Source organism: Hyla sarda, chromosome 4 (genome assembly GCF_029499605.1).
Source record: "Hyla sarda isolate aHylSar1 chromosome 4, aHylSar1.hap1, whole genome shotgun sequence".
NCBI lineage: Eukaryota > Metazoa > Chordata > Amphibia > Anura > Hylidae > Hyla > Hyla sarda.
Window position 1 is genome coordinate 10,648,706 of NC_079192.1, and position 12,269 is coordinate 10,660,974.

Below are 12,269 nucleotides of genomic sequence, written 5' to 3' on the forward strand. Positions count from 1 at the left end.
CCCATAATATATAAATAATAAATAAATTATGCCCAATGCCCAATAAATTATTTATATGGATATGTTGATTGTACCTGTGCATCCTTTTAGGTCGGCGGGGATGTTTACTTAGTTCTAGAATATATTTTGATTTATTTTGGCAAGAGTCCCTCAATAGTGTTGTCTGGATGAGATTCACTACGGGTCATGCATTGTCTATATACATTGCAGGGCTGTACCTTGAATGACTGTGGGTTCACTTACATGTGGCGGACAGGTGGGGGGTAACAGAAACACTGTACCTCTGTCACCTTGACTGACCATGTTGCGTTTCCCCAATATCCTAGGCACAGGCTGGAGAGTGTTATGTACACCTTCCTGATGTCCATAACTATAGTGGTTACGGGCCGTGGTGTATTATATATAGCTCACGGACGGAACCATAAAATTAAAAATGAATAGCATGCAAGTATGTATGTATGTTAACCTACTGTAGGGGGACTCATCTTTATATATATATATATATATATATATATATATATATCAAAATACCTATTTTATATATTAATATACACATATCTAATATAGACTTATACATCTTATATTTTATCCCCGCGGACATAGGTTGCTAGTGACAACCACACCTTCATTTGCAGGGTTTGGGCAGCTATTGATTGTTTCCAACAGTCAAGATGGCCTTGCGGAAACAAGAGAACACACAACGCATGCGCTCTATGATGGAAGCTAGTTCTCGTGACATCCGCAAATCCATTTTGAGTCATCGGACACAATTACAGGTACGCATGCGCGAGGATATGCGCATACGCAAATGTTTTTTCACGTTTGCGCGCATATGCGCTTATACCTGAATGCGCCTGCGCATACTGGTGTACGTACGATTGGCCGCCTGTAACCCTGAGCAAACATCGCGAGAGCGCGAGGACTGTGAACAGTGGTTCCGGTCCTGGGCTCTCTGTTTGTTTACAAACGGAGATAGCGTGTTGAATGGAAGATGGGGGCGTACAAATGTCACTGAAGGTGTATGGGTGAGTCACAGCTCACTTTATAGAAAATATTATGTTTTATGATTGATATTACACAAGCACTGACGATCGGAATATGAAGATTGATGACACATGAGATGTTGCATAACACTGTATGCCTTTTTGCTGTATATATTGTGATACACTGTATAGATTTATGTATTGTGATTTTTGTTTATATGCATATATTATGCAAATCAGAAGTACTGATGTCACTGATTAGCACCATTGAAAAGGAAGTGATCTATGTTGTACCACTGGCTTGAAAAAGGTCTCATTGAGAAGACCGAAATGTAGCACTATTCACATGATGGGTGAATAAACCACCACTTTTTTCTACCTACTCTGGAGTGCCGCTTCCCTCTTTTGTTCACTATAAATATATATATATATATATATATATACACACACACACATACAGTGATCCCTCAAAATACGAAGGTAAGTCGTTCCAAATGAAGCATCGTTACTTGAATCCATCATATGTTGAGGGATCCGTGCAATAGTAATATAGAAAGTTTTAATCCAGTGTCCCCGCGCTCCGGACCGTCACCGATGACCTGGATCGTCACTGTCATCACGTCCCAGGTGTGTCCTCGCTGCTCCAGACTGTCACCGCTGGCCAGGATTGTCGCTCTCCATCGCCATCATCATGTTGATACGCATGCCGCTCCTATTGGATGACCGGTCAGCGTGCGCGGGGACGTGATGACGACGAAGGAGAGCGATGTCCATGCAGTGAAGCCCGAAGAGGACGGTCAGGAACGTCGGGGACAGGTGAGTGACACTCACAGGACCACACGGGACACCTTTAACAGCTATCCGCCAGCAGCTGAAGCAGTCAGCGCTGCCAGATAGCCGTTTATGCGATGGCCTCGACATAAAAAAGCATTGTTTGTTGATGCTGCCTTCAACATGCGATGGTCTCTGAGAGGCCAACATATGTGGAAATGATCGTATGTCGGGGGATCACTGTCTATATATATCTATATATAATATACTGCACATTTTTTTTTACAGCGGTGGCTTGAGGAGGGCTAACAAAGTGGTGTTCTGAAGTCATTTATTGGTTTTTGCTTATGTATGCTAAAAAATGGTATTCAAAAGTGATTTATTGTTTTTTGCTTATGTGAGTCAAATTTATCAACATCCTGTGATAGTATAATAAATAAGCAGGGATGATAGTTAATGATGGTTTCAGTTATTTCATTCAAACCCTCAAGGGTTCCCATTTTATATAACCCCAATACTTCTCGCTTTTGTAGCTCTTCAAACCTATTGGAGCCGGTATTTTGTACGTGATCAATTGGGGTCACTTTGAAGGGTCTTTTGCTGCTTGGATGCTTAAAGGGGTACCCCGGTCCTATCCAAATGATAGGGGATAAGATGTCTGCTCGCAGGGTTCCCGCCAATAGGAACCCCTGCTATCTTGCATGCAGCATCCACCTCTGGATGCTGCACACAGCCTCGAAGTCTGCCGGGTCACGACTACTGGGCCGGGGTATTGTGGTGTCAGGCCCCGCCCCCGCAATGTAAGTCCATGGGAAGGGGCGTGATGGCACTCACGCCCCCTCTCATAGACTTGCATTGTGGGGGCGGGGAGTGACGTCACGATACTCCGGCCCCGTAGTCATGACCCTGCAGACTCAGAGGCTGCAGTGCTGCCTTAAGAAGCCGTGTAGGAGAAAACAGTTTCTAATGTTTTGTCTGTTTGTTGATCCTACACGGCAGTGTTTGCACAGTCCTTCTGCTATACTGTTGGCCACAGCAACAATCCAATAAATAGATCACATATGAAGTGGCACAAGATAACCAGTATTTTATAGGAAATGGATTGCCATTGGTGAAGGAGGAGATTGCTGTAATTCCATGCTGGATCTCATCACAGCAGTAACAGCGGCATTTCCCACACTTGAAGCTGCCTCTAATGAATCCCAGAGGGGTGTTCTACGTATGTTGTTTAAGTTGGCTGGGTGGCAACATATTTTTAGGAAATGGTGCTCTTCTAGACGTGACAATTGGGGCAGATGAGATTATTTCCTTCAGATATGGATCTCTTTGTAGAATATCCCAGTAGTTGTTCAGGATTCCTTTGATTTCTTTAGCTGATTTGTTGTAAACTGTGATATAATTACACTGCCCTTCAAATTGTTTTTTTTGAGATTTCTTTTTTGCAGCAGACACTCTGATTGTGTATTTTTTATTTTTTTTTTGCTCTATTGTAGGTATGGGACAATAGTGCTTGTAGATATCCCTCTGCATAAAAAAGTTTTTTTTTTTTTGGATGCTTGTTGTTTAAATGTAGATTCTTCTGGGAAGTCGTTTCGGATCTGCTTTAGTTGACTGTAAAGTATATTTTTTATCATTCATTATTCATTTCCTGTATCCCATATTTTGACATTGTTATTATCACATATATTACCCCGCCTCTCGTTCCAGCAGACTGCTAAGCGGCTAGATGATGCACACGTATTCATCACCAGCTCAGTGAAGTTTTTATACACATTATAACATCACTAACCCATGCCCTGCCCGCTGCAAACAATCCTCAAGATACGTATCTCAGACTCCGGACATGCTGCGAGATCTGTCTGCACATCGCTGTGAATCCAGGTTCAGTAGCAGGTTCACGCTATGCTACACTATGAAGATACGATGTTACAACACATGGACCTAACACCCCGACAGCTATAAAGCTTGAAACTGGGCACTTTGTGTTTTTATCTGAACGTAACTCTCAGTATTTTTTATAGAAATGTAACTCAGTCTTATGTATTGCATTTTATGAATTTTTATCTATCAGTGCCGGTCACATTAAGGTGGATTGAAGCCGCCATATTACTACACCTATTACTGAAGTTATCAGACGGGTGCACCTGTTTCCTGGTCTTATACACAGCCCTGAAGTTTTACCTGTATACGTGTATATAGTGAGTTAATTCTATGTTTTATACCAGCACATCTTGATAAAGAGCTCAGTCCGAGCTTGAAACGCGTTGAATGTTGCTACCACTGTATGTATGAATGATGAAAAATAAATGTGTTCGCTCATCTCTAGTCCCAATAGAAGAAGCTTCAGAAGTCCTGATCTGAGAGGACAAGTTCCTTTCATTTTTATCTTTCCCTTCTAGTTTAATACATACAGTTTGGGATGTTATTGACATTTCTTATGGGTAAAGTATTCGTCATATATCTATGAATAGAGATATATGTGGAGAAATAGATACAGATCACAGTAACACTTACTTTTTACAAATCTTGATGTATCCTTCTTCTTTTTCAGATATTCCATGACCCTGGGATTGTACTTATACAAAGTGTCATAAACCTTCTCTTTGTCAGAGTCATCACAGTATCTGATAATATCATACAGACGTCTCATTGTGTACTCAGGGTCTGATATTCTCATTATATAATCCCGCTCTTCTTCTGTCAGCAGATTATTCCAGTACAGATCATATATAACTGGATCTACATTTTTTATTCCACCAATCAGATCCTGTTCATGTCGGTCTATAAAGTGATTTCCAGCTGTAGAGACAAGAAATACAAGAATCACACAGAGGGATGAGGATGAACCATCTAATGTTTTACCTGATGTCATTTATTGTAGATAATGTAAGTGATGTCAGAGGAGAAGGACCATCAGTCTATATATGAGGAGGGGATAATATAGTCCCTGTTCACACCAGGATTGTCCCATCAGTCTATATATGAGGAGAGGATAATATAGTCCCTGTTCACACCAGGATTGTCCATCAGTCTATATATGAGGAGGGGATAATATAGTCCCTGTTCACACCAGGATTGTCCATCAGTCTATATATGAGGAGGGGATAATATAGTCTCTGTTCACACCAGGATTGTCCATCAGTCTATATATGAGGAGGGATAATATAGTCCCTGTTCACACCAGGATTGTCCATCAGTCTATATATATGAGGAGGGGATAATATAGTCCCTGTTCACACCAGGATTGTCCATCAGTCTATATATGAGGAGGGGATAATATAGTCTCTGTTCACACCAGGATTGTCCATCAGTCTATATATGAAGAGGGGATAATAAGGGTATGTTCACACTGAGGAATTGAAAAGGAATTTCCACGAGTAATCTGCTCGCTTTTTCCTCTCCAAATCATTCAGCAGTGAAAACCCCATAGAGTTGTACAGAATTTCTGCCCCTCAGTTCACACTGAGGAATTTCCTCAAGCAAAATTCTGACGAGGAAGTCTGTTCCGCTTGAAGAAAGAACATGTTCTTTCTTTCAGGCGGAATCAGCATCGTTCTCCATAGAGATTCGTGCGAAATTTCCGCATTAAAAAAAAAAAAAAATACTTGATACTTCTCCTCCTCCGCATGAAACCTTGATTTTACGTGCGGAATTCCGCGCAATTTCCGTGTAAATTCTGCACGAATTCCGCGCAAAATCGCTGGTAATTCTAAGCGGAAAAAAGCCAGTATTATGGGGCAGAAATCTTCAGCGTGATTTCCGCCCCAATTACTCAGTGTGAACATACCCTAAAGTCCCTGTTCACACCAGGATTGTCCATCAGTCTATATATGAGATTTCGAGTTTACTCCTCCATTTTGCTGCTATCTCTGTGAAACACTTAAAGCGTTAACAAACTTTGAATGTCATTTTGAATACTTTGAGGGGGGGCAGTTTTTATAATGGAGTTATTTATATGGGATTTCTTACAGAAAGGCCTCAAATCCAATTCAAACTGAACTGGTCCCTGAAAATTTTAGATTTCGAAATTTTTGAGAAACATTGGTGCTAAACTTTGAAGCCCTCTAATGTCTTCAACAGGTAACTTGTCTATTTTACTATGCAAACATAAAGTAGACATATTGTATATGTGTATTAATAGGTCATATATTTGGCATGACTGTTTTCCTTACAAGAACAGAATTTGAAATTTAAAAATGCTAATTTTTCAATTTTTTTCAAGAAATTTTGGAATTTTTCACAAAAGAAATGATGCAAGTATTGATGAAGTTTTACTACTATCTTTACCCCTTAACGACGAAGGACATATATTTACGTCCTCCACCTGCTCCCGCGATGTCATATCGGGTCGTCCAGGCGGCCATCAACGGCTAGGTAACAGGCTGGCGTTATTTAGGCTGGGGAGGGCCAGTAACAATGGTCCTCGCCCACCCTGGTAACGTCAGGCTGTTGCTGTTTGGTTGGTATTGTGCTGAGAATGAAAATACAAGGAACCCTATACGTTTTTTTTATTTAAATAAATAAATAAAAAACCGCATAGGATTCCCCATATTTTCATTCTCGGCACAATACCAACCAAACAGCCTGACGTTACCAGGGTGGGCGAGAACCATTGTTACTGGCCCTCCCCAGCCTAAATAACATCAGCCTGTTACCACCTAGGCCCAGGAGCGCCATTTTTGACACTCCGGGCCTGATGGTACCGGCTCTTCCCGGCACCCCTGTGGCAGTGAGTACCGGGGTAATAATTGGGGGTTAGCGCTAGCTGTTTTTGGGGCTAGCGCTAAGCCCTGGCTTAGTAATGGATTCAGTCAATAAGACAGCTTCCACTACTAACCCTGAAAATTCAATAAAAAAAAAAAACACAACACATTGGAAAAATTATTTTATTTAAAAAAAACTCTCCCCCACAGCCCTCGTTAACCATTTTATTAAAAGAAAAAAAATAATAATTTGCCGTAATCCATCGAATCCGCAGTAATCCTCTGCATACACAGATCTGAAACGAGAAGAAAAAAAAAACACAAAAAAATGGTTATGACATTTTTGGCGCTGTCCGCTGGGGAGAGCACCCATGGTGCAATGTCTACCCAAACAGGGAGCCACCAATTGGTGCAAAACTACAACTCCCAGCATGCCCAGACAGCCTTTAGCTGTCTGGGCATGCTGGGAGTTGTAGTTTAGCAACAGCTGGAGTCTCCCTGTCTGGGTAGACACTGCCTGAAGGGTCTGTTCACAATATACAAAACGGACAATGTGAACAGAGCTTCAGATTAACTAGCCTTGTTCCCTTCTGTAGCTCCACCCCCTAATGACATCATCGCTAGGGGGTGGAGCTACACGGACCTGCCCGGTACTCGAGGGAAGTAAGCGGACTTCGTCTTCTGTATACACTATATACAGCTATCTATAGATAGCTGTATATAGTGTATACCGCCCATAGGGTTAACCTACACTGTCCAGCAGTGTAAGTTAACGCTTTCTTTGCTGGGCTTGCGCATAGCGCCCAGCTCAGCAAGGGGTTAAGTGAGCCAGCAATGTGTATACTGTATACACATTGCAGGCTCACTGTAAGTTCTTGCTGGGAAGTAGATATACGATGTATACTGTATATACACATTACAGGCTCACTGTAAGTTCTTGCTGGGCAGTAGATATACGATGTATACTGTATACACATTGCAGGCTCACTGTAAGTTCTTGCTGAGCATTAGATATACGATGTATACCTACGGCTCAGCGTCAGCTGTTCTCCCGGCTCTGTAGCCCTGAGAACAGCTGATCCCGACATTCACATAAGGAGGATCGCAGCTGGTGTCAGGAGAAGTGACATCCGCTGGGATCTGTCCCGTACTGCAGGTACTAATACTCCCAACATGGAGCACACTCTGCTCCATGCTGGGAGCTGTAGTACCTGCATTAATAGACATATCGCAGCGAGTGTAACTTCTGACACCCGCTGCGATCTGTCTATTAATGCAGGTACTACAGCTCCCAGCATGGAGCAGAGTGTACTCCATTTTGGGAGTAGTAGTACTTGTAGTAAAGGAAAGATCACTGCGGGCATCACTCCTGACACCCGCTGTGATGCTCCTGTATAATGTATGGATGTTGCGGCCGCTCTCCTATGGTCCCCTGCACGGCCGTATATATACACATATCCGTATATATACACATATTCCTATTTCTCACAGAGAGCTGTGATTGGCTGGAACCATCTAGCCAATCATAGCTCTGCGGGAAATATGAATATGTGTATATATACGCAAGTGCAGGGGACCATAGAAGAGCGGCTGCCGCATGTATACATTATACAAGAGGATTGCAAGGGACCCCGGCGATCTGTCAATTAGTACAGGTAACTACTACTCCCATCATAGAAGAGTGTGTTCCATGCTGGGAGTAGTAGTACTACCTAAAAAATGTTTTAAAAAAGTGAAAAACACGCACACACTACATTTTTATTATTGTCGGCTACATTTTTAGAGCTTTACCCGCTCACATAAATTGATCCCTGTTTAAAAATTAATAAACATTTCATAATAAAAAAAGATACATTTCGTTAAATACAATTTTTTCCATCACAACTGTATCTTTTTTATTATTATTTTTTTATGGTACCCTACGAAATTTTTATAAAAAAGGTATCTCCATAATTTTTTAGGATCACTAAAGTCCAAAAAAGAATAAAAAGATTTACCGAATGTACCCGAATACCGAATGTATCCGAAAAATCTAACTATATCTGTATCCTTTTTACTATCTTTGTTATTAGAATTAATTTTTTACCTTTGTTTAAGGATAACAAATGCATTCGTTATTTTGCTATTCGTATTATCGTTGCTATTCGGGAATGATCAAAATATGTTTTCGTGTATTCGGATCGGTCCGAATGCCCGAAAACGGTAATATTCAGTAAATTAGACATTTGTGCTGAACCGAATTGCACATGTCTAGGGGAAATACTCACCTCATGCTGAAGAACTTGCCTCATTGTCACCTGCAGCAAGCCAAGCTCATAGCGAGGCGAACAGGGAGGTAGGGGGACCCGGACCCATGAGGTACAACCCCAAGCGCTGACCGTTGGCGAGAGGGGGTTAACAGTACATCCCAGATGCCTGCCACCTCTCGCAAAGGGGAAACAGTGAACTGCATTTCCTGAGTCGCCACCTGAAAACGGAAAAAAAAGGAATAATAGAGCTAACACATTCCCTAAGTAGGAAAATAAAAAATAAAAGACCTGGTCTGAGGAGAACCCCAGACCAGTGTCTATCCTCCTTAGACACTAAGCTGAAACTGATTACCTCAGGGCCTGGAGGCGGGTATATCCTGCTGGGAGGAGCCGACTTTTCTGGTTGCCATAGTGTGAAGCCTCCTAGTGACAGCAGCATACACCCATGGTCTGTGTCCCCCAATGGAGCCGATAGAGAAATGGCGTTTTTCCTTCGATTTTGTCACACAATTATATTTTTCCCGTTTCGCCGTGGATTTTTGGGTAAAGTGACTAATGTCACTGCAAAGTAGAATTGGTGACGCTAAAAAAAGCCATAATATGGATTTTTAGATGGAAAATTGAAAGGGTTATGATTTTTAAAAGGTAAGGAGGAAAAAACGAAAATGCAAAAAATAAAAAACCCTGCATCCTTAAGGGGTTAAAGAAGATATCAGAATGATAAGTAAAATTATCTCAGAGTTATTAATGCATAAAGGTACACAGATCAGATTTGAAAAATGTAGCTGTGTCCTTAAAGGCCTACTCTGCCCCTAGACATCTTATCCCCTATCCAAAGTATAGGGGATAAGATGTCTGATAGTGGGGGTCCCACCTATGGGAACCTGCCATTCATTCTATTCCATACACTTCCAGGTGCCCATTCATTTCAGCTCCATGACTTAGATCAGTGTTACCCCAACCTGTGGCGGTCACAGCATGCTGGGAATTGTAGTCCTACAACAATTGGAGTTGCACAGGTTAGGAGCATAGTGACCTATGGGAATGAACTACTGCAGTTTATTTCCAAACAGCTAAAAGCTGTCCTGACATTCTGGGAATTGTAGAATTGCAACTGCTGGAGGCGCCTTGGTTGGGAAACACTGAACTACAATATTGACCTTGTCATCCTCATTAGCCCGCAACTGGCACTATAACACCCGGTGTGCTCACCCAGGAGGCTCCCCCTCTGCAGCTGGCACTATAAACACCCGGTGTACGCACCCAGGAGGCTCCCCCCGCAGCTGGCACTACGACTGCTGCTGTACTCACCCATAAGACTCCCCCTGCAGCTGGCACTATGAACCCAGGTGTACTCACCCAGGAGGCTCCCCCCTCAGCTGGCTCTGTGACCCCGTGTACTCACCCAAGGGGCAACACATCCCAACACCCATCCCCCAGCAGTTGGCACTGTGACCCTCCTTCTTCACCTCAAACAGGTAAGTGCAGAACGGAAATGTAGTAAGGTGGGAAACAGATGCAGTGTTACATCTAAACCCCTCCCCTGTCCCCTAGGGCCATGTAAAAGTTCCACACAGCAGTTATAGAACAGATATTGCTTGGTAAGGCTTTCTGTCACATTCAGCCACCACCTAGTCTGTACAGGATGAACAGGGAATCTCTGACCCCATTGAAGCTGTATGTGATGCACAGATTCTGCGACGCCTCCCCTCAGCTCTCTGAACACTGCAGTGTAATCATCCCTGACTGGATTACATCGCACACACCTCCTCACCTATATTCACTGCTTCCCTAACCATGTGACCTGCTCAGGTCTCTGAGGGCTGCTCTTCCCCCACAGCTCCAAGAGGGAAAAGAAAGCATGAATGTACAGTGTCCTCCCTCCAGTGAGCATGAACCTATACTGTCTGCACCTCCTCCCTGCACCGAGCATGACTCTATATTGTCTGCACCACCTCCCTGCAGCGAGCATGAATCTATACTGTTTGCACCACCTCCCTGCACAGAGCATGAATCTATACTGTCTGCACCACCTCCCTGCAGAAAGCATGAATCTATACTGTCTGCACCTCCTCCCTGCACCGAGCATGACTATATTGTCTGCACCACCTCCCTGCAACGAGCATGAACCTATACACTGTCTGCACCACCTCCCTGCAACGAGCATGAACCTATACACTGTCTGCACCACCTCCCTGCAACGAGCATGAACCTATACACTGTCTGCAACACCTCCCTGCAGAGAGCATGAATCTATACTGTCTGCACCACCTCCCTGCAGCAAGCATTAATTTATACTGTCTGCACCTCCACAGTATAGGTGATAAACTGACCGCTGGGACCCCCCACAATCTTCTGTCTGGTGAACCAGCTCTCCACTTGCAATGAGCGGGCACTATGATCAGACATTTATCCCCTTAAGGATATAGGAATTTATTTTTGCACTTTTGTTTTTTTCCTTCTTGCCTTTTAATAGCCATAAAGCTTAAATTTCCACCTTAACACCCATGTGAGGACTTGTTTTTTGCGCCCCTAATTATATTTTGTAATGACATCTTACATCTTTCATCTTACCAAAAAGATGTTGAAACCAAAAACAATTTATTTGTGGGGCAAAACTGAAAAACAAACAAAAAAAAAACTTTTTTTTGTAACTTTTGAGAGCTTCCATTTCCACATAGTTCACTTTTCGGGAAAAATAACAGAATTGCATTTATTCTGTAGATCCATACAATTACAAGAAAACAACAATTATATAGGTTTTATTTTACTACTTAAAAAAAATTATAACTTTTTTGTACGAAAGGAAGTATCCATGAAATTGTCCTCTTCTGACCCCTATAAAACCTTGATTTTTTCGTATAAGGTGATGTATAAGGTTAATTCTTGCGCCGCAAACTGTAGATTTTATTGGTGCAATTTTTGTTTTGATGGGACTTATTTATTGTTTAGTTTTTTTTCTGTTAAATGAAGTGACCAAAAATCTGCAATTCTGGACTTTAGAATTTTTTTTCGTGTGCTCCATTAACCATGCGGTTTAATTAAAGGATAACTTCAGGATGTAAAAACTTATCCCCTATCCTAAGGAAAGGATATAAGTATTAGATCGCAGGGGTCCGACCGCTGGGGCAGTGCCCCGGCTCCCTGCATGAATGGGGAGTGTCGACCACCGCACGAAGCAGCGGCCGACACGCCCACTCCATGTAGCCAGCAATCTCCGGCTCTGCCATAGAACTGAATGGAGGGGGCGTCTCGGCCGCAGCTTCAGGCCGTGGTCTAAAATGCTCGTTTCATACAGGTAGCCGGGGAACCGTTCGGGAGATTGCAAAGGGGCCACAGCGTTTGGACCCCTCGCGATCTAACACTTATCCCTATCCTTAGGATAGGGGATACGTCGTTACAAAAATAAAAAATTTATGGGAGCTCTACATTAAACTGCAAAATGGGCAGAGAAAAGGAGGGAATTGGGTGGAGCGCTACTGCTTGTAAAGGACGGGACTCAACAGCCATGGTTGCAAAGGACAAGAATTTATTAGAATAGAAAGTATTGGACAACGCGTTTC

The 12,269-nt window shown here is 42.7% G+C and overlaps 1 protein-coding gene across 16 annotated transcripts in view; it reads right to left on the minus strand.

The window, feature by feature from the left end:
* The window catches only part of LOC130367541 (uncharacterized), a 459,996-nt gene that overhangs the window by 123,438 nt on the left and 324,289 nt on the right, over window positions 1-12,269 (minus strand). For all 16 annotated transcript variants that reach the window (XM_056569992.1, XM_056569980.1, XM_056569981.1 and 13 more), the window contains one exon: window positions 4,269-4,553. In XM_056569992.1, the coding sequence (XP_056425967.1) occupies window positions 4,269-4,553 (285 nt within the window). The remainder of the gene's footprint in view (window positions 1-4,268; window positions 4,554-12,269) is intronic.